This window comes from Ceratotherium simum, chromosome 36 (assembly GCF_057802395.1).
Source record: "Ceratotherium simum simum isolate JZ-2026a chromosome 36, ASM5780239v1, whole genome shotgun sequence".
Lineage (NCBI taxonomy): Eukaryota > Metazoa > Chordata > Mammalia > Perissodactyla > Rhinocerotidae > Ceratotherium > Ceratotherium simum.
Genome location: NC_141935.1, coordinates 22,256,298 through 22,284,056, shown reverse-complemented (window position 1 = coordinate 22,284,056; position 27,759 = coordinate 22,256,298). Strand labels below are relative to the sequence as shown.

Sequence of the window (27,759 nt, the reverse complement as noted above, 5' to 3'; positions counted from 1 at the left end):
AATTAAACAAATATATCAAAGAGTTTTTTAATTTTTCCTTTTTTTTTTTTTGTGAGGAAGTTTAGCCCTGAGCTAACATCCGTGCCCATCTTCCTCTGCTGTATATGGGATGCCGCCACAGCATGGCTTGACAAGCAGTGCGTCAGTGTGTGCCGAGAATCTGAACCTGGGAACCCTGGGCCGCACAGCGGAGCGTGCACACTTAACCGCTACGCATGGGGCCAGCCCCAAAGAGTTTTTTTCCTTAACCTCAGAAAACATGGATACAGACTCAGTCTGCAGCTCCCAGCAAGCAGACAACCTCCCTTTTGAACCTCCTTGGTAAGGAACCTCTGCCATGCACACTCTCACCTTTTTCTCCATGTTCCTACTATACATAGGGTGACCATACAATTTATTGTGCAAACTAAAACCCCTTTGAGAGAAAAAGGTGAGAAATTGACCATATGAAGGAACAACGGCCAGACCATATATAAAAACAGAACTTTGGCTACCATCTGCAGCAACCAGCTCAGAAAGCCAGCCTACCATCTGCAGCCACCAACCCAGGAAGCCAGCCTGATATCTAGAAGTCCGACTTGTACAAAGTTAGATCACTGTCTCTAGCAAACAATCCAGGAAGCCAAACAATAAATCCTGTAACAACTGGCCCCAAGTGGCCAAGACTCCATTAATAACTGACAGCTTCTCTGATTTTTGTCACGGTTTCCAACTTAGGACCAACTAGAGAAAGACAAATATGCTCCCTTAACTAGTCACAAAGGATGCCCTGTTTCTAGTTAGCCCACCTACAGCTTCCCCATGCTCATAGTCTTCAGTCAGGGCACATTTGAAGGCTTCCCTTTTTCAGCTATAAACTTTCCCATTCCTCTGCCTGCCTTTGAGTCTCTGCCAAAATGCCAGTGATGGTGACTGACTCCCTTTCTATTAGAAGTTCTGAATAGTCTTTGCCTGCTCTCATTTGGGTGATTTTCACTTATTTCCACAAAGGGAATACTATTAATAATTATGCTGGATCAACAGGCAAAAATCAGGGCTGTTCTGAGTAAATCAGGACATAGGTCACCTGATTATAAAGCACAATTAGACAAGGGGCTGTTTGCTAATGAGATACAAAGTTTGGGAGGGTGAAGGTGTGAACAATAGAAGGTGAAATGTGCCACTACCGCTAGGGGGGGTTGCACCACTAAAGAACGGAGGACGGTTCAATTACCGCAGGAAGTTCTTGAGATGTTTATGCACTGAAGTTACTAGTATTCAGTAATCTTTTTGGTTTAGATGTATGCTACTGTGAAATTGTCTTCAGGGCAATAATTGTCGGATATAATCCCGAGGGAAAAGGTTCAAGCACACCATTATTGGTATCTATATTAACTGACTTTCATTTATTGACTACTGCACCTGATGCAGTAAAGAGGTAAAAAACACACTCCTTGCCTTTAAGAAGCTAGCATTCTAGAGTTCTTCAGGTCCATATGGGTCACCTAATTTGCAGGGCCCAGTGCAAAATTAAAATAAGGGGCCACTTGTTCAATAAGTATTAACAATTTCAAGATGGCAGCAGCAAGAGCATTAAACCATGTGTGGGGCCCTCCTGAGCACAAAGCCCTTCGTGACTGCACAGGTCACACATCCATGAAGCCAACCCTAAACGCAGAATACTACTCTGTGACAAATTATAGACCAATAAACTATGCTGCTTGGTATGTGTTGTGATGCTGCTGAGCCCTTCAGCCTGTTTTTATTCTCTGTGGTACATTTGGCACGCACAGAATTAAATTACTTTAAAAAGTTACTGGGCATTGACTATATTTGTCCTATTTGCTGTAGGGAATCTTTGCTAAAGTTTAATATAATCAAGCACATATTTTATATTTTTTTCTTTTTATTTTTTGTGAGGAAATCAGCCTTGTGCTAACATCTGCCAATCCTCCTCTTTTTTTGCTGAGGAAGACTGGCCCTGGGCTAACATCTGTGCCCATCTTCCTCCACTTTATATGGGATGCTGCCACAGCATGGCTTGCCAAGTAGTGCATCGGTGCATGCCCAGGATCCGAACTGGCAAACCCTGGGCCGCCACAGCGGAACGTGGGCACTTAACCACCTGCGCCACCAGGCCGGCCCCTAATCAAGCACATAAATACTTGATCTAATAAAAAGAGATGTTATAAAAAGTTACAATTAGCGGCCAGCCCAGTGGTGCAGTGGTTAAGTTCGGCACACTCCACTTCAGCAGCCCAGGATTTACAGGTTCAGATCTCAGGTGTGGACCTACACCACTCAATAAGCCATGCTGTGGTGGCATCCCACATATCAAATAGAGGAAGATAGGCACAGATGTTAGCTCAAGGCCACTCTTCCTCACCAAATAAAAAACAAAGTTAAAATTATAATTCTTTTGCTTTTCCCCACAAGAACTCAAGGGCAGGGCAGGGACTGAAACTGGTAGGCACTCAATAAACACTTGTTGAATGAATGAGAGGAAGGTTCAACGGGTGGAGCTTTTAACAAAGGGAAATATCAGGAAAGGTTGAAAGGGAGATTGTTACCTAGGATTCTGAAGGTCACAGGCTGGCCAGGAAGAGGGCATTGCAGACAGGAAAAAATGTCAAATAAGCAAAGTGCTATGTATAATTTATTAATTTGTTTATTATCATTATCTTCCAATAGAACTGTAAGCCCCACAGAAGCAGGAATCTTTTGTTTCTTCACAGCTGTACCCAGTGCCTTTGACATAGTAGGCCTTCAACAAACATTCACTGACAATAAATATAGGCAATGGTACTTAGCTAAAAGCAGAGAACATATACAGTGAAAAACTGAAATGAAGTTGCAGCCAAGTGGACCAATGTATTGAACATCAGAGCGAGAATCTATATTTTATTCAGTGTACAGAAAAGAACCATTGAAAAGAGCAGTGATATGATCTGAACTCTTAACGGAAAATAAGTCAGCGGTATCCTGAGTAAGAAGATAAACGGAAAAGTCAGCGGTATCCTGAATAAGAAGAGAAAGTTATCTGTCAACATCTCACCATCTTATCTTAATTCCATCTCCTCTCCTCGCCTCTCCACACCTTCACACACTACTTAGGCTGCACTTAATATTGTCATAAACCAAATAAGACCTCAAATAAGAATACTGAAAACATTAAAACAAGCAAGCAAACAGAAACTAAAGCTGGCAACTTTCTTCTTTTTCGTCTTCTTTTTGGATTAATAATAATTGTCCCTTGATTTGTGTTTCCTTAACTGCACGATCAACTTCTTGGGGCAAATACATACATTTAATAAAATCCCGGGCAGTTTCCAGACCAAGATGAAGTCTTACACTGGATGTGCTCAACAAATTTTCTGGCGAAAATGGCATAAGATCAAAGGATTCCCAAATGGAGCTGATGGTTTAGTTATAGGGGTAAACCAGTCCTTCCTCTTCTGACACCCAGCCCCTTTCTCCCGCCTGATAATGTGGGTAATTAGGTGGAAAACCAAGTATCAGGGTGGCAGTGTGTTTTTATCCTGATTTAATCGTCCTGAAGTGGGGCCGCTGAGTCGCGAGCAGAATAAGAATTTTCAGACACAAGCCGCTCATTCGTTTGTGCACTTTTATTTTGTGTTCAGCATGGGGACAGGACCCGTGGGCAGTAAGGAGCTGCAGCAAGTGTTCCAGCATGGGGACGGGACCCACGGGCAGTAAGGAGCTGCAGTGCAAGACTCTGTGCAGGGCCTTTATATACCATTTTTACCTATTTTACTATTGTGGAGAAATGTCAAAAGAGAAAGTATTAGGTGGTCTGGTTAGCCTCAAAGATTAGGGCATGGGGACGGATGAATAAGATGTGTCCTCGCATTCCAAAGTAAAGTTTGCCTCAAGGGGCACGTAGGCAGGTGATTAAAGTCACTGATCACCTCCTAAAGGAAATTTCTTCGCTCCTAGCCAGAGGCGATTCAGTAATGCAAGACTGAATGAAGTCTCAGGGAAAGAACTGGAAAGTGTAAAACGAGTCATAAACAAGGTTTCCACAACGTCAGTCCCAAATATCTAGCTTTTAGTTTTGTTAGGATTCCAGGCCAAGACTAACTTTGTAACCCAACAGGGTGTGGCTATTACAGCTGGAACACGACGAAGGAAACAAGTTTACCAACTGACACCGGCGACAGAGCCCAGGCGGGAACCTCCCGGCGGCCACCGCGCGCACGTGTCCGCACAGCCGGGAACAATAAAGTTGAGCTTGTTCACACGGGGCCTTGTCATCCAGGGCCTGTCGGACAAGCCTGCAAAATAAGACTCCTAGAAACTCCCTGATGTTTTCAAGACTTCTCCTCCTTCTCGGGTTTTTTTTTTCCTCACTCGCGGGACAAAAGTCCTGAGGGGAGCGGCGTGGGCTAGGCCGGGCGGGGCGCGTTTCGGGTGCAGCGGGCCCGGCGATCGCCGCGGGCAGCCCCGGGAAGGTCCCCGGTTCACGTGGAGCCGGCCGCGGGGACAGTGTCCGCGATGAAGCCCAGACCTGCAAGGTTCGTGGATAATAAGCTGAAGCAGCGAGTCATCCAGGTGGGTATTCTGCACGGCCGGGGCTCACAGTGCTCCCTCTTCGTGCCCAAGGGCACCGCTGGCCCTTTCCCGGGCTGCTCCCAGGCCGAACTCCGCTAGCCCCTTGCCCCAGTCTGGGCTCGGGCGTGGGTCTGTTGACAATTCCACTCCTCCGTCAGGCCTGCGCTCTTCACCGTGGGGCGGGGTTGCAAGGAGGAGCCCCGGACCGTGGGAGGGTGCAGCCTGGTGGGCTTGCTCGGCTCTGATCGATCTCAGCCCAGATCCGTAAGGAGGGTGGAGCTAGCCTTGGAGTTAAAATCTTCCTGTCTTGTGAAGTTAGGTCAGAAACGTTTTTCAGACGCCCACATTGTACGAGGCGCTTTGGGGGCCACAAAGAATACATTAATTTCTGTTTTCAGGAAACTTGGGGTCAGGTTGCGACACAGTAAAAGTAACATGGATCTGACGTTATAATAGGCACTTTACCTGTGGCTTTTTCGTTTTCTTAATTATCAGTAGAAAGCAATGTGTGTTAAATGTTTTGGAATGCTACAGTCAGCAGGCAGGCTTAGAGGGAGGGTGCGATTTTTCTTCACAATAGACTTTGGGAGCTATATACTCTCCTCCTTTTTTTTTTTTTTTCCCCACCTCACTATACAATCTCCTTTTTGCATCCGTCTCTTCCTGCCAGTCTCTAAATGTTGGAAGTGCACGGAGCCCCTGTGCTCTTACCTCCTCTTTCTTCATCCTCATAGCTCTCTCTTATCTATCCACACTTCCAGGTGATCTCATCCAGTCTAATACTTTTAAATACTATCTATATATTCATGACTCCTAAATTTATATCTCCAGTGCAGATTTTATCTTGAATTCCAGATTGATATATCCAAGTGCCTTCTCAACATCTCCTCTTCAATGTCTGACAGATAATCTTCAACATAACCTATCAAAAGTGAACTTGTGATATTTTCCTCCAAACCTGTCCTTTTGCAGTGTTTTCTATTTCAGTAAATGAGACTACCATCCATCCAGTTGTTAAGGCCAAAAATCTTAAGAATCGTTCTGACTCCTTTCTTTTGCTTCCTATAACCAATTAATCAACAGTTATTTGGCTTTACCTTCAAAATATACTCCAAACCCAACCACTTTTTACCATCTCCTCCTCCAACCATCCTACTTCAAACTACCGTCTCTTTTTTTTGTTTGTTTTTTGTGAGGAAGATTAGCCCTGAGCTAACATCCACGCTAATCCTCCCCTTTTTGCTGAGAAAGACCGGCTCTGAGCTAACATCTATTGCCAATCCTCCTCCTTTTTTTTCCCCAAAGCCCCAGTAGATAGTTCTGTGTCATAGTTGCACATCCTCCTAGTTGCTGTATGTGGGATGTGGCCTCAGCATGGCCGCACAAGCGGTGCGTTGGTGCGTCCCCGGGATCCGAACCCAGGCCGCCAGTAGCAGAGCGCGCGCACTTAACCCGCTAAGCCACGGGGCCGGCCCACTACCATCTCTTTATTAGACTATTGCACTAACCTCCTAGCTGAGCTCTCTGGTTCTAGTTTTACCTAAAGTCTGTTCCCCAGAAAGTAGCCAGGGAGATCCTTTTATTTATTTATATATTTATTTATTTTAGAGCTGTAGAAAATATTTTTATTTATTTTTGTTAAATTGTTTTTTTATTGAGGTCATATTGGCTTTGAATGTTGTGTATTTTTCAGTGTACATTATTATATTTCAGTTTCTGTATAGAGTGCATCATGTTCACCACCCATAGTCTAGTTTTTGTCTGTCACCATACACATGTGCCCCTTTATGCCGTTTGCCCTCCCCCCACCCCCTTTTCCTCTGGTGACCACTAATCTTCTCCTTATCTATGTGTGTCTGTTTATCTTCCACATATGAGTGAAATCATACAGTATTTGTCTTTCTCTGTCTGACTTATTTCACTTGTTGCAAATGGCACAATTTTGTCTTTTTATGGCTGAGTAGTATTCCATTGTATGTATATACCACATCTTTATCCATTCATCTGTTGATGGGTACTTGGATTGCTACCTCATCTTGGCCATTGTGAATAATGCTGCAGTGAACATAGGGGTACATATATCTTTTTGAATTGTTGATTTCATGTTCTTTGGGTAAATACCCAGTAGTGGAATAGCTGGATCATGTGGTGTTTCTATTTTAAGTTTTTTGAGAAATCTCCATACTGTTTTCCATAGTGGCTGCACCAGTTTGCATTCCCACCAGCAGTGTATGAGAGTTCCCTTCTCTCCACATCCTCTCCAACACTTGTTATTTCTTGTCTTGGTAATTATAGCCTTTCTGATGGGTGTGAGATGATATCTCATTGTAGTTTTGATTTGCATTTCCCTAATAATTAGCGATGTTGAACATCTTTTCATGTGTCTGTTGGCCATCTGTGTATCTTCTTTGGAAAAATGTCTGTTCATATCCTCTGCCCATTTTTTGATCAGGTTGTTCATCTTTTTGTTGTTGAGTTGTATGATTTCTTTATATATTTTGGAAATAAACCCCTTGTTGGATGTATGATTGGCAGATATTTCAGGAAGATGCTTTTAAAGGGAAAATTGGAGTTTGCCAGGGCCCTGCTCAGCACCCTTCAGTGGACTCGCAGACATCTGGAGTAAAACCCACCCTACAAAGCCCTACATATTCTGGCCCTGTCTACTTTTTTGTCCTTTTGCTCTCTCACTTGCTTACGCTGTCCCAACCACGTGGACCTTCTGAAACATGCCAAGCGCAGGGCTTGTGCTCTTGCATTTCCCTCACTGAATTACTCTTCCTCTGGATGTTCCCACAGCTTGCTGCTTCACTTTATTCAGGTGTCTGAGCAGTGACTCCTCGTGGCTGAATCCAGCGGCCTCTTCTCAGTCCTGTCCGCACTTGACGGCACTTCAGTGTTTGAGATTATCAGTTTCCCTCTATTGCTTTTACTCTGGGTCATTATAAAAGCAGTAGTGCTTATGGTTTAAAATAAAAGGGACAGAAGGGCATAAAATGAAAAGAAAGATTTCCTTTCATCTTTACTACACTTCTCCAGAGGTAACCGAGGGGTTTCTCTTGTATCTTTTTAAAAATTTTGTATGCATATAGGCACTTACCTATGTAATCATTTTTTAAAAAATCACACAGATGGCTCCTCTGCGTCTGTTCTACTGCTTGCTTTTTTCACTTAGCTGTACACTTTAGACATCTTCCCACAGTAGTACATTTGCCTACTTTTAACTAGCATATTAGCTATCTGTTGCTGCACAACAAATTACCCCAAAACTTAGCAGATTAAAGAGGTTTTATTTCTCTTGCCGTCAAGGAGGTTTTTGACTTGTAGTGGGTATGAGATGTACACACCATGTGTAATTCCAGATTAACTGTAGTAAACGACAGCATGCTCTGGGAGTCCAGAGAAGGGGAGATTAACTAGAACAGTCCAGCTTTGCATACCTAGTCTCTTCTCATTGCAGGCGCTTATGCAGAGACTGTTATCATGTGTTAGGGAGTCTTGAGAAGAATTGCTGTATAAGTGGGGGACCTGGACTGGATAACTAGCAAGTATTGAAACATGGAAGTTAATAGTCCAGGTTTGAAATCTGGCCCTGTAACTTAATGTGTTGCCCAGTAAGTATAGTCATGCACTGCGTAACGATGTTTCGGTCAATAACGGACTGCATATATGACAGCGGTCCCATAAGATTAGTACCATATAGTCTAGGTGTATAGTGGGCTATCACATCTAGGTTTGTGTAAGTACACTCTACAACGTTCACACAACAACGAAATCGCCTAACAACGCCTTTCTCAGATGTATCCCCATCGTCAAGCAATGCATGACTGTAATTAACCTTTTAAAGCCTCATTTAAACTTCCTTCTTATAAAATGGGGAAGACTAACATCTCCCTCATAGGATTGTGAGAACCAAAGGAGATAATGCATAAAAGTCCCCTAGAACAGGTGCATAGGGCCCTAGTTTCTGAATAGTGTTTTCATGGTGATCCTAGGCCAAAAGTAATATTTAATAGGTCTGCTTATTAAGTAGTTAGTTTCAAACAACTTAATAACTATTTAGTCCAAATAACTTAGTAGCTTTTTGAAAAAAATAATATATAAAATTGAAGGAAAATTAATATATTTGTATTTCATTCTTAAATAACCACAATCACTTAAAAGCCACAGTCACTGAGTGGTGGGGTTTGTGTGTCTGTTGGTCATGGTGCACCTTCTCACACCTTGCAGTCAGATTGACACTGCCGCTGTTGCTTCCTGTTCCACCTTGATGTTTGCATGGTGTTTGTTTTTTATTACAGCAGCTGCTGAAAACCCAGTTTTGCAAAGATATGACGTCATCAGAAAGTGATTTAATATTGAAACCATGAATTGTCTCAGGCTAGTGGTTCCCGCAGTATGGGACACGTATCAAATATGGCTGTGTTCCCTCAAATTTAAAATAGCCTCGGTGCCCTTTTGAGTTTAATGCTTTGTTCTGGGGTGTTTGGGAACCTAGGATATAGGAAGCCTTCACTTACTACCTTAGTTATTGTTATTGCATTGTCTTAGTGATTAATAATGTCAATTAAATTCTCCGATTCCAGATTTGACTGTTATTTTGTGATTTTTATTTATGTTTCTGATATGCTTTATTAATGAAGCGTTTACATTATAGTATGTTTGAATAGCTCAATCTCTTATTCATCGATTAAAATCACTGAGTTTGAAACATTGTTTCATATTTATCCTATTTTCTGTTTTAGTACCTCACCAGTAACAGATGTGGCAAATATGTGGACACTGGCGTCTTAGCATCTGATTTACAAAGAATGTACAGGTAAAGAAATGTAGTCTTCAGATGCGTGCTTTTCTTTTCTGCCGCTTTTTAAAGTTTCCACCCTGCCTAAATTTCCAATTGATGTTAATAACTGGCCTTAGTTCACCAGCCCATAAGCTTGGAATTCAATTCAGTTATACAACCATTTATCAATCACCTGTGATATGCAGGGAGCTATTCTTGTTACCAAGGGGAAGTACTGCTTCTTATCTTTCAGCACTTGACAGTCTGGTCAGGAGACAGAGATGTTATTATATTACTTCCTTTACTGTTATATTAAAAAATTAAACCCAGGGGGCTGGCCCCATGGCCGAGTGGTTTAAAGTTCCACGCACTCCACTTTGGTGGTCTGGGTTTGCGGGTTCGGATCCCAGGCACAGACCTACTTCACTCATCAGTTATGTTGTGGAGGCATCCCACGTGCAAAACAGAGGAAGATCGGCAAAATTGCTTCCTCAAGCAAAAAAAAGAGGAGGATTGGCAATGGATGTTAGCTCAGGGCGAATCTTCCTCACCAAAAAAAAACCAACAACATTAAAACCATCAAGCATGATCTCTCTCAGCTTCCTGACTCTATCTAGAAATGTGTCCCTCATTTAGTCTTCCCACTAAACATTAAGTCCTTCTCTTGTGTCTCTAATCCCACCTCTTCTGGTGTCTTGTTCGTTAATTATCCCTGCTTTGTATGTTTCAGCGTCTCTCTTTTCTTCTCCTTGGTCTGTGTATTAGTTTGCTGGGGCTGCCATAATCACAGACTGAGTGGCTTAACCAACAAAAATTTAATTCCTCACAGTTGTGGAGTCTAGAAGTCCAAGATCAAGGCATTGGCAGGGTTAGTTTCTGGTGAGGTCTGTCTCCTTGGCTTTCAGATGGCTGTCTTCTTCCTGTGTCTGCATGTAGTCTTTCCTCTGTGGGTATGTCTGTATCCTAATCTGTTCCATAAAGACACCAGTCATACTGGATTAGGGCCCACCTATATCACCTTATTTACCTTAGTTACCTGTTTAAAGGCCCTATCTTCAAATGCACTCACATTCTGAGGTACTGAGAGTTAGGGCTTCAGCCTATGAATTTTGGAGGAAGACAGTTCAGCTTATAATACTCTGCCCTCTTAACCCTCCAAAATTCAGATCTTTCTCACTTGAAAATACAAATACAGTCATTCCATCCCAGCAGCCCCAGGAGTCTTAACCCGTTTCAGTATCAACTCTAAATCCAAAATCGCATCTAAATGTCATCTAAGTCAGGTATGGGTGTGACTGGAGGCATGATTGATCTCGAAGCAAAATTCCTCTCCAGCGGTGAGCCTGTGAAACCAGACAACAAGCTGTCTGCTTCCAAAATACAGTGGTAGGACAGGCATGGGGGATAGACAGTCTCATTCCAAAAGGGAGAAATAGAGAAGAAGAAAGGGATCATGGTCTCAAGAAGTCCGAAACCTAGCAGGGCAAATTCTACTCGATCTTAAGGATAATCCTCTTTGGCTCAGTTCTCCGTCCTGTGGGCTCATTAGGATGGCTCCCTGCCTTTGGAACCGAAGAGGAGACAGTGCTGCTCCCCAGGCCTGTGTCACCTGGGCCGGCTGAGGCAGTGACAGCCCTGCCAACCTCAAGGCCTCCTTCAGAGTCATTCTTTGCCTTTCTTGAAGGATAACGCATATTCACAGCTGGATAGCTCCTTTGGCCTGTCCTGTAGATTCCCAGAAGTCCAACAGCCTTCCTTCATTTCGTCCCTTCTCTGTCCTTTTCAGTATAAGTTGGCAGTATTCCTGATGCTATACACCATCTCTAATCAAGAAAAATTATAGTAGTAAAAATATAAACTAGAAGTTCTTTGAAAATAGGTTTATGACCAGTGTGAGTACAGTGACATAATTATATATTAGTGCAAATTTAGGTGATTGATTTAGATTGGGCTTAATGGAATAATACTGATAGAGAACACTGCACTAAACAACTTCTTATGTTTTTCAGTATAGACTATGGTCGAAGAAAAAGAAATGCTTTTAGGATACAGGTAGAAAAAGGTGAGTCTTTTAGTGTTAGAGCTGAATTATTAATAAAGTTATAGAAAGAAGTGTTTTAGCTCATGACATTTTTCTTTTTGTTTCAGTGTTTAGCATAATTAGTAGTGAGAAAGAACTTAAGGATATAACAGAATTAGAAGATGAACATCTGGCAAAAAGAGCAAGACAAGGGGAAGACGATAATGAGTAAGGATTGCAAAACGAAGAGTTTTTTCCTAAAACACGGACTTGATTACATTACATTGCTACTTGTAAAACTTTCCATAGCTATTCATTGCCAGTGAGGCAATGCATAATACTTACCTAACCTCTCCAGGCCTTTACCTCAGACGTACTGAGTGCTCACCATTCCCCAAAGAGGTCAAATTCTTTCTTTGACCGTGCCTTTGTATGGGTGGTTTTCTGTAACTGGAATGTTCGTCTCTCCTTCACGAACTCCCACTCAGCCTTCAGGAGTCAGCCTTCACAAGCCTATGTTACTGCCTTTGTCCGGCCTTCTTAGATTCCTTTCTTAGTGTTTCCTTAACTCCTCCTTGTAGATATTTGTTATGACACTTTGAGCATATAGCGTTGAGATTATTTGTTTACTTGTTTGCATTACCAGCAGAACTGTCTCATTAGCTTTGTTTTTCTCTGCCCTAATACAATGCCAGATACATCAAAAGGTGCACATTAATTTTGTTAAGAAATAATATTACTGAGGTTTTTTTTATAGCTTATTACAGTATAATTGATATACAATAAGCTGTACATTTTTAAAGTGTACATTTTATTGTTTTGACATGAATTTAGTCATTAAACCATCACCATAGGGGCTGGCCCTGGGGCGTAGTGTTTAAGTTTGGTGTGCTCCGCTTCAGTGGCCCAGGTTCATGGGTTCGGATCCCGGGCATGGACATACACCACTCCTCAAGCCATGCTGTGGTGGCGACCCACATAGAAAACATAGAGGAAGATTGGCACAGATGTTAGCTCAGGGCCAATCTTCCTCAAGCAAAAAGAGAGGAAGATTGGCAATGGATGTTAGCTTAAGACCAATCTTCCTCACAAAAAAACAAACAAACAAACAAACAAAAACCCTGACAAAACAAATGAACTTTTAAAAAAAACCATCACCATAAGCAAGATACTGAACATTTGCGTCAACCCCGCAAGTTTTCTTGTGCGTCTTGGCAATTTATTTCTCCCTCCATCCCCATTCCCAGACAGCCATTGATTTGCTTTCTGTCACTACCTGCATTTTCTAGAATTTTATTTTATTTTATTTTTTTTATAATTTTATTTATTTATTTTTTCCCCCAAAGCCCCAGCAGATAGTTGTAGGTCATAGCTGCACATCCTTCTAGTTGCTGTATGTGGGACGCGGCCTCAGCATGGCCGGAGAAGCGGTGCGGCGGTGCCCGCCCAGGATCGAACCCGGGCCGCCAGCAGCGGAGCGCACGCACTTAACCGCTAAGCCACGGGGCCGGCCCTAGAATTTTATATAAATGGAATCATACAGTATATACTTTGTAAATCTGGATTCTTTCACTCAGCATAATGATTTTGAGATTTATCAGTGCTGTGTGTGTCAATAGTTCATTGCTTTTTATTGCTGAGTACGTAGGATATGCCAGGATTTTTTTATCTATCTATTGATGGACAGTTGGGTTGTTCCCCCTTTTTGGCTATTGAAAATAAAGCTCTATGAACACTTATGTCGAAGACTCTACGTGGAGAGTGTTTTCATTTCCCTTGGTAAATGCCGAGGAGTGGCATAGCTGAGTCAGATGGTAGCTGCATATTTACCTTGATAAGAAACTGCCAGACTGTTTGTATCGTTTTACCTTTGCATTAGCAGTATGTGAGAGTTCCACCCTTTCCATATTACCAACGCTTGGTATAGTCAGTCTTGAATTTTAAATAATCTCTTACCATAAGTGTGGTGTTAGCTATAGGTTTTTTTATAGATGCCCTTTATCAGATTGAGGAAGTTTCCTAATGTTCCTAGTTTGCTGAGAGTTTTTATCATGAATAGGTATTACATTTGTCAAATGCTTTTTATGCCCTTATTGGAAGATTTTATTATGGCTTTCTCCTTTATTCTATTAATTTGGTGAATTACATTGATTTTTGAGTGTTAAGCCAGTCTTGCATTCCTGGGATAAACCCCATTTGGTCCTGATATATTACCCTTTTTATGTATTGTTGAATCTTTTTCTATAGATATTTGCATCTATATTCATATTGGTCTGAATTTTAATATTAGTTGGAAGTTGTTTTTTTGTGTCTATTTTATGAAAAAGTTTGTGTAATGTTACTATTATTTCTTTCTTGAATATTAATTAGAATTCACCCAGAATTCATCTAGGCCTCGAATATTCTTTTTGGAAGGATTTTGGTAACATTTAATTTTGCCAGATATAGGGATCTTCCCATTTTCTTTTTCTTCTTATGTCAGTGTTGGTAAATTGTACTTTTAAAGAAATTTGTAAATTTCATCTAAGGTGTGGAATTTGTTGGCATAAAGTTTCAAAATATTCTGTTTTCCTTCTAATGTTTATAGGATCTGTAGTGATAGTTCCTTTTCATTCATTATAGCTGCTGCTTTTTCATTTGGATTTACCATAATTTTCTTAACTAGTTACATATTTGTAGACGTTTGGTTGTTTCCAGTTTTACACTATTTTGTGTGTAATAAATAATCCTTTAGTGCATATCTCTGTACTTATTACTTTGGGGTATTTTTTATGTTAAATTCCTGAAGTGGTATTTCTGGGGTCAAAGAGATTTATATTTTTAAGATTTCTGGTACATTTGGAGTTTCCATCCAAAAAAAGTTGCCTCAGTTTATACTCCCAACAGCTTTGTGTGAAGAGTGCATTTCTCTGCACCCTTGCAATCCTAGTTATACTGTTATTTAATCTTTGCCAGTTTTATAGGAAAAAAGTGATCATATTGCTTTTACTTATAATTTTTTTAATAACCAATGAGGTTAAATGTTTTTTTGACTGTTTCTTTTTTTTTTTTTTGCTGAGCAAGACCAGCCCTGAGCTAACAGCTATTGCCAATCCTCCTCCTTTTTTTTTCCCCCTTTCTCCCCAAAGCCCCAGTAGATAGTTATATGTCATAGTTGCACATCCTTCTAGTTGCTGTATGTGGGATGCTGCCTCAGCATGGCCGGATAAGCAGTGCGTTGGTGCGCGCCCGGGATCTGAACCCCGGCCGCCAGTAGTGGAGTGCGCGCACTTAACCACTAAGCCACAGGGCTGGCCCCTTTTTTGTTTCTTTTTTTTTGTGAGGAGATCAGCCCTCTGCTAACATCTGCCAATCCCCCTTTTTTTTTTTTGCTGAGGAAGACTGGCCCTGGGCTAACATCCGTGCCCATCTTCCTCCACTTTATGTGGGACGCCGCCACAGCATGGCTTGCCAAGCAGTGCGTCGGTGCGCGCCCGGGATCCAAACTGGCCAGCCCTGTGCTGCTGCAGCGGAGCGTGCGCACTTAACCGCTTGCACTACTGGGCCGGCCCCTTTTTGACTGTTCCGCGTTTCCTTTGTGATTTGCTTGCTTATGGGTTTTGTCTTTCATTTGAGAGGTATTTGAACTTTCCTTAATAGTTGTCAGAGCTCTTTGTATAAAATAGCACTTCTTTTTATATGTTTTACAAATGCTTATCCCGTTTTGCCATTTGCCTTTTTATTTTTGTTTATCGTGTCTTTTGATTAGAGAAGTTCAACATCTTTACCTAGTCAGATCTATTAGTCTTTTCCTTTATGGTTTATGCTGATATGCTTAGAAAGACCTCTATCACAAAAGCATATAGAATAATTACCTATACTTCTTACTTGTTCCTTTATGGCATCACACTTAACTCTTTAATCCATTTGTAAGTAATTTTGTTTGTAGGGCATGAATTGTAGGGCAAAACAGTATTTTTCCAGATAGTTAAAATAATCCACCTTCTTCACATTGATTAGAAACGTCCTGCTATAATTAACAAGACAAGAAATAGCATGTGTTGGAGAGGATGTGGAGAGAAGGGAACTCTCATACACTGCTGGTGGGAATGCAAACTGGTGCAGCCGCTATGGAAAACAGTATGGAGATTCCTCAAAAAATTAAGGATAGAACTACCATATGATCCAGCTATTATTGCACTTCTGGGTATTTATCCAAAGAACATGAAAACACGAATGTGAAAAGATTTGTGCACCCCTGTGTTCACTGGAGCATTATTCACAACAGCCAAGACTTGGAAACAACCTAAATGCCCATCAATGGATAAATGGATAAAGAAGATGTGGTATATACACAGAATGGAATACTACTCAGCCATAAAAAAGGTGAAATCTTGCCATTTGCAACAACATGGATGAACCTTGAGGGTATTAGGCTAAGCGAAATAAGTCAGACAGAGAAAGTCAAATACTGTATGATCTCACTCATAAATGGAAGATAAAAACAACAATAACAACAACAACAAACAAACAGATAAAGAGACTTGTGGTTACCAGAGGGGAAGGCTGGGGGGAAGGAGGAGGGCAAAAGGAGTGATAGGGCACATGTGTATGGTGACGGATGGTAATTAGTCTTTGGGTGGTAAACGTGATGTAATCCACACGGAAATCAAAACACAATGATGTAGACTTGAAATTTGTGTAATATTATAAACCAGTATTACCTCAAGATAAAAAAAAATTTCTAAAAAGAAATGCCCCAAATTCTATTAATTGAATTTAATGAATAACAAAGGAATTCATGTCTTAATTATGAAGGCCGGTTATAGTATTCATGTAAACCTTTTTACTTAGGAACAGTCCTTTTCTCATCTAATTATTTTCTAAAGAAATTATATTATATAGTAGCAGAGTCCTGTAGTTACTTGATGCTATTAGGTATCAACTCAGTTATAATGAACTGAGACTACATTTTCAGTTTGTCCTTGTTAGGATTTATGCTTGTTTTTTTCTGTATTGTATGAAAAGTTCTTTTTACCTTCATTCCTCATGAACAGACTTGGAAAAGTTACATTTGGTCTCATGGCTTGGTCATATTAAATTTGTGAATTTGTTACTCGAAGTGCTTAATTATGGCTTGCTGGAATATTTCTTCTACTGGCATCTGATGTTCCTAAGTGAGACTCTTGGATCTGATGGAAATTTTGTCACTTTTTATTTATTGTCACTTTTATTTATTGCTAGGATAAAGATAACCACAATTTATTAAGCATTTACTGTGTGCTAAGGACTTTGCAGGCTTTCATTTAATCTTCTAATAACCTGGTGAGGTAGACATTATTTGTTATCTCCATTTTATAGATAAGAAAGATGAGGCTCAGAGAGGTTAAGTGAACTGGTAACTGGTAAAGCTGGGTTTTAAATCCAGATTTCTCTGATTCCAAAGCCTGGGCTCTTAATTAACCACCGTAATATTTTGCCTCACTATATTTTTTTGTTTTGCGTATAGTTTTTTTATGTTGTGGGATAAAAGCCTTTAAAATATTTCTTTTCCTCTTTTCCCTGAGATATACTGAAAGCTATTCTGATGATGATTCAAATATGGAAGATTACCCAGATCTACAGGTAAGCCACATGTTTATTGGACCCGCTTTGATTTTTTTTTTAAATCATTATGAACACTTCTTAGAAAAAAATAAAGAATAGAGTAAGAGACTTTGAACATCTTCATCAATAAATAATTGAATAATTCCTGTCTTAATGAACTCTTGGATTAACCATCTGCCCAGTATTTGTCTGTATAGCCTGTTATACAGGCAAAAGGAAGGGGAGAGAATAGCCAGAAATAAGGGCAGACAGGATTAGAAAGGGGAATTAATAGTAAAAGTGGAGAAAAGGATACATTTTCTTCCAGAGAGCTGGCATTGCCAATAAATAGGCTTGGATTAAAGGGAAGTGTGGGACTAATATGTCAAATTATTTATACATTACTCTCTATTTTTTTTCCCATCAGTAATTCAGTTCTTGAATTTAATAACAAAGTCATGATGATACTCAGTTATGTTTGACCCGGTTTTGAATTAATGGGATGGTAATGACTCTCATTGACTACCAGCTAATTTTCATAATTACTTCTGTTATATGTTTTTATTTAAAGATTTTTATTTATTTATTTTTTTCCCCCAAAGCCCCAATAGATAGTTGTATGTCATAGTTGCACATCCTTCTAGTTGCTGTATGTGGGACGCGGCCTCAGCATGGCCGGAGAAGCGGTGCGTTGATGTGCGCCCAGGATCCGAACTCTGCCAGCAGCAGAGGGCGTGCACTTAACCGCTAAGCCACAGGGCGGGCCCTGTTATATGTTTTTAAAGTGACCATACTCATTTGGTTTTATTTGACTGCCAATTATGAATTAGTCCGTTAAGTTGGAGTGGAGGGGGGATACATCGTTTTGAATAGTAAATGTTTGTGAGTCATCTTAGAGTGGATGCCTATATTTTCTGACTGTAAATGTGAGAGAAGTTGTTGAAAGGAGAATATAGAAAATGCATGACTATAGGTAATCAAACTTCCGTGAGTACCTATTAATTTATGCTAAAATCATGTTTCTGCCAGTCAGCAAATCATATGAACAGTTCCCTGCTCTCCTTATATCGGAAAGGAAATCCTGCTTCTGTTTCAAGTGCTCCTGAGGTGGAGCAAAGAGAAACCACTGTTTCAACACCACGGATAACTTCCAAAACAGGCTCCGTTCCTTCGAAGACCCCTGCCAGTGGTTCTGAAGGAGAATGGTTTATCGACAAAACCCCAAGTGGAGAGAAAGACAGTTTTTTCCTGGACCTGTCAGATGAGAAAAGTAATCGTAAGAAGCCAATATTTGAGATAGAGGTATTTTTATAGTGAGATTTTAGTCCCATGTCGTTGGAGTACATTACAACCTTGTCGTATATCATATCATTTATAATATACCTTGAATATAATATCAAGCAGATTCTTGTGTTTTATGAAAGACAGGAACTTGGAAATACGTCTGGAATTTGATCACTTCCCACTGTTGCCATCATTTCTGTCCTAGTCCAAGCCTCTGCTCTTTCTTGCCTTATCTATTGAAAGAACCTTCCAACTGGAGTCTGCTTCCATTCTTGTTCCCCTAGTTTATTCTTCACACAGAGTTGTCTTTTTCACAAGTCAAGTCAGATCATTGTCATTCTTGTATTAAAAACCCTAAAATGGTCCAAAATCAAAGATCTTGGCAATGGCGGATAAAGCCCCATATGATGTGGCTGTCCTGCTGCGTCTTTCATCTCACTTGCTCCTACCCTCGTCCCCCGTCTGCCGGCTTTGCTTCAGCCAATGCTGAGTTTCTTGCTGTCTCTAGAACACACAAAGCCCTCTCTCACTCGAGGCATTTGCACTTGGACTTTCTCTGGAACACTCTTTCCCCAGGTTTCTGTGGTTCACTCTGTCGTCTCTCTTCACATCTCTTTTCACATGTAATCCTCGCAGAGAGGCCCTTCCTGACGTGTGACACAGTACATCGTTGGTAGCTCTGTTTTCTAACCCTGCTTTATTTCTTTAAGTACTTACAATCACCTGACTTGTGTAATTGTTGAGTTGGGTTTTTTCTTTGTCTCCATCCACTAGAATGTCAGCTCCAGGAGAGCACGGACTTTGTTTTATTTAACAGTGTGTCCCTGGCTACAATATATCTAGCACGAGGTAGTCAGTTTGTTGAGTTAGTGCTTAATGAACTTCCGGAGATGCACTTACTAGTGAGCATTAAAGAATATCTGCTTTGGGTATGTGTTATAGAAAGTTGGTACTTGTGGGAAGAAGGGAGGAGAGTTGCTAGAACAGCAGTGTGGTTTATTTTCAGTTTGGGATAATACCTTGAAGGATCTTACATAAGTGGATACACTATGAAAATGGATAGAATGAGTAGACACCCCCTTCTTTTTTCACCTTTTTAAAATGAAGCATACCATACATAAAGGAAAGTAAAGCTTGATGAATTATCACAAAGTGAACATATTGGGCATCATTTTTAGCTGATTCTTTTAATGCCTGCCAGAGGGGAGTTTAAAGTAATTTATCCCATGAACGAGTGGCTGAATGCGCTCCAGGGCTGTCCAGTGTGGTAAGTGCTAGCCACCCGGGGCTGTTGAGCACTTGAAATGTGGCTAGTGCGAATGAGGAACTGAATTTTTAATGTTTTTTTTGTTGTTTTTTTGTTATGAGGAAGATCAGCCCTGAGCTAACATCCATGCCAATCCTCTTCTTTTTTTTTTTTTTTTTTTGTGCTGAGGAAGACTGGCCCTGGGCTAACATCTGTGCCTATCTTCTTCCACTTTATATGGAACACCACCACAGCGTGGCCTGACAAGTGGTGCATCAGTGCGCGCCCGGGATCCGAACCCAGGCTACCAGCAGCGGAGCGCGTGCACTTAACTGCTACGCCACGGGGCTGGCCCCTGAATTTTTAATTTAAATTTATGTTTAAAAACTAATAGTCAATTCATTTATTAGAAAATTTCTAAGTATGTTTGGAACAACTTGGGTATGTGAATCTCCTTTTTCAACTGTAAATTTTATGAAATCTAAATACAAATCAAATATTTCCCATGAGAATTTAGTGTTCAAATTGAGATGTGCTGTAAGCATAAAGTACATGTTGGACTTTGAAGACTTACTACAAAACAATATAAAACATCTCAATAATAATTTTTTATACTGACTATATGTTGAAATGATAATGTTTTGAATATATCTGGTTAAATAAAATAGATTATTAAATTAATTTCACTTGTTTCTTTTTTCCTTTTTTAAACGCGGCTACTAGAAAAATAAAATAAGTGGCTCACATTACATTTTTCTTGGACATTGCTGCCCTAAGTGGTTTCCAAGAACTAAGCCTTTCTATTTGGCAAAACCCTTCCCCTTTTGAATTGTTAATGGGTCTTTTCTAAATCTCTTTAGTTTAATCATTTGTCATTAGAAAACATTATTATGGTTGGCAAGGAAGGAAAGAACTTGACTCTTGTGTTGAAGTATACTTTTTTGTGGCTGTCAGAGCAGCTCTGTAGTCATAGTTAATTTAGTGATTCATCAGACATCAAATGAACACCAACTAGGAGGCTCAGTGAGAAATAGAAGACGAACGTTAGTGTCCTAACTCTAGAAGTTCACAATTCAGTGAGAGAGACATTGACAAATAAATCATTCAAATACAAGGCAGACTATGGTAGGCTATAATCCAGTTGCAAATTCAGTATTCTGGGAATGTGAGGAAGAGATTAATTCTAACTAGAAGAATCTGAGGAGGAAGTTTTCAAATGTTAGGCTATAAACTGAGCCTTAAGGCTATGGGGAAGAAGGACATGCCCAGCAGAGGCCATCCTTGAGCAGAGAGGTTGGGAATAGCTAACAGGGCTGAAAGTGCTAGGGCAGGAGTGGATTTTTTTAATAGTGCCCATCTTTAGAAAAACATTAATGGCATTATAATTTCAAGCATGGCATATTTAAATTGCCTTTCTTTCCAGGATTCAAAAGATTCTTCTCTTCTGGAGAGTAATAAAAAAAAGAAAGGCAGGCTAAAGAGCAAAGGAAGCAAAAGGAAGCAGGAAGATCTTCAGGAAGTAGATGGACAAATAGAAGCTGTCCTGCAAAAGAAAGGTGAGACTCGAGTCTCGTGGGGGGCGCTGGTTGTGTTTGTGTTGAGAGAGGCTTCACTGTTCCAGGCTGTTAGGCTTGGGGGACCTTCCGTGTGCAGAGATGTTTATGAGAAAATATTCCAGTATCTAATGGACCTTTGTTTACTTAAAGATTATTAAGTATAATTCTGAGTTACTACTAAGTCACTAATCTTTTCATCTCCTCCTTTTTTGTTTACCAGCTAATACCAGGGGGCTAGACTTGCAGATCTCCAGCGTGAAGTTTGAAGATGTTGGAGGCAATGATACAACATTAAAAGTTAGTTCAAATTCAGAATTTGACCTCAAATGGGTATATTGCTGATCAGTTATACAAGCAAAGCCCACCTATTTGTTTCCACTAGGAACTGGGTGTAGAAAAGGAGACTGGGAAGGTGAGACGGGCAGACCTGACTTGTACCCTTCAGGGTATTGAGGAATAAAAGATGCACCCTCTCTTCAGCTTTGTCGCTGTTTTAATTATAGTGTACATGTGTAAGATACATGCTTGATAGGTAATTTTTTTTTTTTTCAGGTGAGGAGTATTGGCACTGAGCTAACATCTGTTGCCAATCTTCCTCTTTTCGCTTGAGGAAGATTGGCCCTGGGCTAACATCCGTGCCCATCTTCCTCTACTTTATATGTGGGAGGCCACAGCATGGCTTGATGAGCCGGGCGTAGGTCCACACCTGGGATCCGAACCCATGAACCCTGGGCTGCGGAAGTGGAGCACATGAACTTAACCACTACGCCACTGGGCCAGCCCCTATAAGTAATCATTTTTGTTTTTTTTGTGAGGAAGATCGGCTCTGAGCTAACATCTGCCAGTCCTCCTCTTTTTTTTGCTGAGGAAGACCGGCCGTGGGCTAACATCCATTCCCATCTTCCTCCACTTTATATGGGACGCCGCCACAGCATGACTTAACAAGTGGTGTGTCGGTGTGCGCCAGGGATCCGAACCGGCGAACCCCGGACCGCCGCAGCGGAGTGCGCGCACTTAACCGCTTTCGCCACCAGGCCGGTCCCATAAGTAATATTTTAACTGTAGTAATAATAATGGTTACTATTTATTTTTTAGTATCTGCTCAGTTCCAGTTACCACACTAGTTACTTGTTGTTATATCTGCAGGGTAGATGTTATTGCAGCTTAGGAAATGGAAGCTCAGAGAGATTATTCTGAAGTCACACAATAGATACCTGAGCTGGGATTCAAACTCAGGTGTAACTCTAAAGCCTGTACTCTATCTACTGTATTTTGCTGCTCCAAAGAATAGGATGTTTCATTCCACATTGATTCTTTCTCTCTTGGGCTATGAAAGACGTCTTTCCTGTTTATTCTCTGCCAGGAAGTCTGCAAGATGCTCATACACATGCGTCACCCGGAGGTGTACCACCACCTGGGCGTTGTACCCCCCCGTGGAGTTCTCCTTCACGGACCGCCAGGCTGTGGGAAGACATTGCTGGCACAGGCAATTGCTGGGGTGAGGTTTGCTGACATTGTTTTTGCTTTTGTTATTTTTATTTGTTTGTTTTTGTTTTTTCTCTTTGGTCAACTTGAACCAGACTTGGCATATTCTCAGGAGGACTGATCCCTTCTTCATTGTTTACCTTTTTCATGCTGCTGTTTTATTTTTAATGTATCCAATTATTTACATGGCGAGGACTGGGTGGGAAGCAAAATAATGTAGCTGGAAACAACCCTTTTTTTAGCATGTGGTTTATAATTTAGTTACTTCTCTTTCCCTTTAAGCCAGTGGTTCTCAAGAGCAGTATAATAAGAAAACTAAGGATTGTGTTGTTTTTCATAGAGCTAAATTTATTCAAAATTTCCATTTCGTCATGTTCTTCTACTTTTTAGTGTTAAAATATGCTTTCTAAAGTCATGGAGATGTAATGTACAGCATGGTGACCACAGTTAACGCTGTACTGCGTATTTGAAAGTTGCTGAGAGGGCCGGCCCCATGGCTTAGCAGTTAAGTGTGCGTGCTCCGCTGCTGGCGGCCCGGGTTCGGATCCCGGGCACGCACCGATGCACCTCTTCTCTGGCCATGCTGAGGCCGCGTCCCACATACAGCAACTAGCATGATGTGCAACTATGACATACAACTATCTACTGGGGCTTTGGGGGAAAAATAAATAAATTAAAAAATAATAATAAAAAAAAGAAAGTTGCTGAGAGAGTAAATCTTAAAAGTTCTCATCACAAGTAAAAAAAATTCTGTAACTGTACGGCGACAGTTGTTAATTAGACTTAACTGTGTTGATCATTTTGCAATATATATAAATATCAAATCATTATGTAGTACACTTGAAACTAATACAGTGTTGTGTGTTGATTATAGTTCAATAAAAAAATAAATTAAAACAAACAAGCAAAAAATATATCCTTTCTAAAATTGTGATAATAGATACTTGGCAAAATAAAAAGTTAGCAATCTTATTTTAGTCCCATCAGATTTTTCAGAAACTGTAAAGTATTGGGAGGTAAAATGCAAAATGTCTGAGTAACTTTACTTTGAAGAATAGCATACTATACCAGTCACTAACAGATTAGTGCTCTATGAAAGAAAATCATTCTTATTGGAGAACTTGATTGATTTGCCTCATTTATTCATTTGTTGACTAAATCTGTTGTGTGACTGCCATATGATAGACATTGAAATATAGTGATAAATACAGCAAACCCAGTGTTTGTGTTTAAGGAGTTTTACATTCTAATATGAGAGACAGACAGTAAACAGTCATTCATACAAATAAATGTTGTACATAGTTTCAATTGTAATAAGTGGGAGACAGAAGAAGTACAAAATACTGTGTGGTATGTTGTTGGGATACCCAAGTTAAGAGCTGGAGTCAAAGAAAATGTGGTTGAGGAAGTGAACTTTCAAGATAGCTGGAAGAGTGAGTAGGACCTAGGCAGGCTTGTTGCCATTCGCATCGGTGGGACGGCCGTGGTTTCTTTTCCTGGCCTTAAAGAGCCTGCCTCCTCTGATAGTAACTGGCTACTTCTCTGGGTTTAGGGGTGGAGAAGTGCTAGTGGGGTGTGTGGGAGACAACTAACTATTTCACAACCCCTGCTATTTTCTTTCCCACAGATAAATAACAGATAAAATGGTTTTGGCTCAGCTCTAAGTGGGGGGAAACATATCTCTTGAGATTCAAGACCCTTTATCACAAGAGATAATAACAGAGTCTTATAGTGATATCCGTAAAGTAAAAACAAGTAGAAGGTATCCAGTCGATGTGTTTGAATAAAAGCGTAGATTTTTAAAAAATCTTTTTCATTGGACCAACACAAAAAGATGACGTTCCTCAGAAAATGAGTCGTTTAAAAAATGTAATTTTGAGAGAGGGACTGAATAAGGAAAAAGTAGGGAAGTTAGAATGTGAAAATTTGGTCATTCTTTTATGTATTTGTGCATAGGAACTCGAGATGCCGATTCTGAAAGTAGCTGCTACGGAGATTGTATCGGGAGTATCTGGAGAATCTGAACAGAAGCTGAGAGAACTATTCGATCAAGCTGTGGTGGGTTGGCTAATAACTAATGTCAGGTGGTCAGATTGTATAAGGCTGTTTTGAAGATCCTATTTTCTCTAATGCTAGTATTTGTGTAACCGAGCGAAAAGGGGCTCATTCTGCTCACCGCAGTCTGGTGCCAATCAATTGCAAAGAAGCCAGTGGTTGAGAAAGGAAAGTTTATATGATTAGCTAGCATAATCAGAAGATGGCGGACTAGTGTCCTAAAGAACCGTCTTAAAAACATACAGAATCTTGAGGCAGTTATATAGGGAAGGAGGGGGTTTAGTAATGTCAGCCATCTGGTGTGATAGACTACAAGGCTCCTCATTTTCTTTTTCTTCTGTCATTTGTGATGGATACCAACGCAGAGTTTTTCTTTCTGGAGGTCATCATGTTCCTGGGGGACTCAGAGAACAAAGATATCATCTTATCACAGCTGGGAGATATATGTAAGCAAGAGTCATAGAACTAGCAGATCATGTATTTTGCAAAAGTGATAAGTGCCTAATCATCTAGGCTAGGTGCAGGCTAGAGTGCATTCTCAGAGACTAGTGAGTCAGGACCACAGTTACAGTATTGCCTCCTTTCCCAAAGATGGCTTCCCTCAGGCTAACCTAAGATCTAGCTGTTACATTTGTCAGCCCATTCACTGGACATTCTGTTGTAAACTTGGTAATTTGCTGCCCTTGATGGCTAAATATTTAAAGTAGATTTACTGATGTGGACTGTTGGCTGAAATAATCTGTTTAATCTGAAATCAAACATAAATATAATTGGTGAGAAGTTCTGGGCTGTCATCCCCAGTAGTCATATGTTGAAAATAGATTATCCTTGTGATATTTTCTTTGACTTTTACTTTCCTCCTTTTAGGTTTGACCAAGCAACTTGTAGGCAGTGTGAAAATTTTTAGCATTTAGGATTATCACATTATAAAAACAACCATAGGAATGCCAGGATAAACTCTTCCCTATTTGCATAATTGAAGCTGTGCAAAGAAAATTCTGCCACCAGAGAAATTACAGATTGGATTTTATCCTAATTGTAATTCATGTTGTTAAAATTTGGGTGTTTAAGAACTGAGGAAGATGACATCTGTGTCCAATTAAATTTTTATCTTCATTATAGTGTAATGGTTAAATGCCTGTACTTTCAAGTCAGAAACACAGGTTCAAATCCCTGAACCACCACGTACTGATTATTACTAATTGTTACTAATTGTGTAATCTTGGACAAGAAATTTAACCACTCTAACCCTTAGTTTCCTTACTAGTAAACTGGGTTAATACTACTACTCAAATCTCATGGGGTTGTTGAAAGTATTACATGAGAGGATTCTTTTTTTTTCTGGTGAGGAGATCAGCCCTGTGCTAACATCTGCCAATCCTCCTCTTTTTTTGCTGAGGAAGACTGGCCCTGGGCTAACATCCGTGCCCGTCTTCCTCCACTTTGTATGGGACGCTGCCACAGCATGGCCTGCCAAGCAGTGGATCAGTGTGCGCCTGGGATCTGAACCGGCAAACCCCAGGCCGCCTCCGTGGAGTGCGCACACTTAACTGCTTGCGCCACCGGGCCAGCCCCGAGGATTCTTATAAAACCTTTAATGCGGTGCCCAGCGCACAGCAAAAGCCCTGTAAATATTAGCTGTGACATTATGCACATTTGAGCAGTTGCTAGTCATCACTGTGGTTGAAAACTAAAAAGTGGTGAAAAGTTTAATTTTATGTTATTATTTGCACCCAGAATATATTGGGACTGGTGAACATGGCCAATGCCACTGCTAGAAGCCGATGTGAAATTAGAAGAGAAATTGTATTTTAGCAGTAATTGAGACAATATTCTTAAAAATAGCAAGAATGTAGAAGGCATCTACTTGATTTGATGTATAGACTGACATTGAAAAAGGTGTGGATGGTACAGGCAGATGCAGAGAAAGGATGCGAAGGGTACTGTGCAGAGCGAAGCTGAACTGTTTCGGGTGTTACCCGTCTTCCAAAATGAGCTCGAGTTAATTGTTAAATTGGCATGCACAGCCAGAGGACAAGTCGTAAATTTTGTGTTTATGGGAAGCACAATGATGAATGAGGGTAAAAGAGATGAAGGGCATCTTCAGATTGTTACTTCTGTGTTTCTGTCTCTCTCTGGACCAGTTCTGAGCTGGTACGATGCCCGACAGCAGATGCTCAATGAATATATGGTCCAGCACCCCTCTTTCCCAGACCTCCTGTTCCCTAATGAAATTGAGTACAATAAGTATATGGATCAGAGAACAAAAAGGTCAAACCAAGTCAAGTGGTTCTTTGTTGAAAACTGTATGCTTTCTTTAGGCCGAATTCTGATGACCACCACTTAATCTTTCTTCCCTCCCTTGTTTTTGTGAGGAAGGTTAGCCCTGAGCTAACATCTGCCAACCCTCCTCTTTTTTGCTGAGGAAGACTGGCCCTGGGCTAACATCCGTGCCCATCTTCCTCTATTTTTTTATGTGGGACGCCGCCACAGCATGCCTCGACAAGCGGTGCATCTGTGCGCACCCGGGATCCGAACCTGCAAACCCCGAGCCGCCAAAGCAGAGCACGCGCACTTAACCGCTACGCCACCGGGCCGCCCCCCACCTTTTTCTTACTCAGTTTTCTGGGTCAGTGACAAATACTGTTGTGCTTGCTTTCTGAGACCTTCGCTCTCTGTGACTTGACTCTTTTGTAACTGGGTGATGTGTCCAGCAGTCACAGGTGCTCCTTTGTGAACATTGTCATGAGAAGGATTGAGAAGAGAGCCAGCTAGTGATGGGCCAATTTTCTTTGCCTTCAAAATGCAATGGTCCCCATGGTTTTGAGATGTCTTGGCCAGGCTCAGAGTCTCTTAGCATAATCAGTGTCACTCCTAACCGCTGAATAATTAAGAATGAGCTGTGCTTTAGATTGTATATTTAGATGTTTTTATTTAAATTTTTCATTTTAACTGATCCGTATCTCATTTTGTTTGTTTTTATTGTGATGTTTAACTTAAGTTTACTATTTTAAACATTTTTAAGTGTACAGTTCTGTGGCATTAAGTACGCTCATATTGTTCTGTAACCATCACCCCCATCCATCTCCAAAATTGTTCATCTTCCCAAACTGAAGCTCTGTACCCATTAACAACTAACTCCCCTTTTTCCCCTCCCTCCAGCCCCTACCAACCACTATTCTGCTGTCTGCCTCTGTGAATTTGACTATTCCAG

General features: G+C 40.7%; 1 protein-coding gene across 3 annotated transcripts in view; it reads left to right on the top strand.

Annotated features, from left to right (window-relative positions):
• The first annotated feature begins 4,295 nt into the window (after positions 1–4,295).
• NVL (nuclear VCP like) overlaps positions 4,296–27,759 on the top strand; it is a 108,019-nt gene continuing 84,555 nt past the window's right edge. Inside the window, exons 1-10 of one of the 3 annotated variants that reach the window (XM_087424398.1) lie at positions 4,296–4,551; positions 9,297–9,370; positions 11,344–11,396; positions 11,483–11,582; positions 16,901–16,958; positions 17,949–18,221; positions 20,873–21,005; positions 21,226–21,302; positions 22,369–22,503; positions 24,447–24,548. In XM_087424398.1, coding sequence (XP_087280524.1) covers positions 4,495–4,551; positions 9,297–9,370; positions 11,344–11,396; positions 11,483–11,582; positions 16,901–16,958; positions 17,949–18,221; positions 20,873–21,005; positions 21,226–21,302; positions 22,369–22,503; positions 24,447–24,548 — 1,062 coding nt within the window. In that variant the 5' untranslated portion in view covers positions 4,296–4,494. The remainder of the gene's footprint in view (positions 4,552–9,296; positions 9,371–11,343; positions 11,397–11,482; positions 11,583–16,900; positions 16,959–17,948; positions 18,222–20,872; positions 21,006–21,225; positions 21,303–22,368; positions 22,504–24,446; positions 24,549–27,759) is intronic. The other 2 variants (XR_015550023.1, XM_004439596.3) reach the window with 2 other exon arrangements.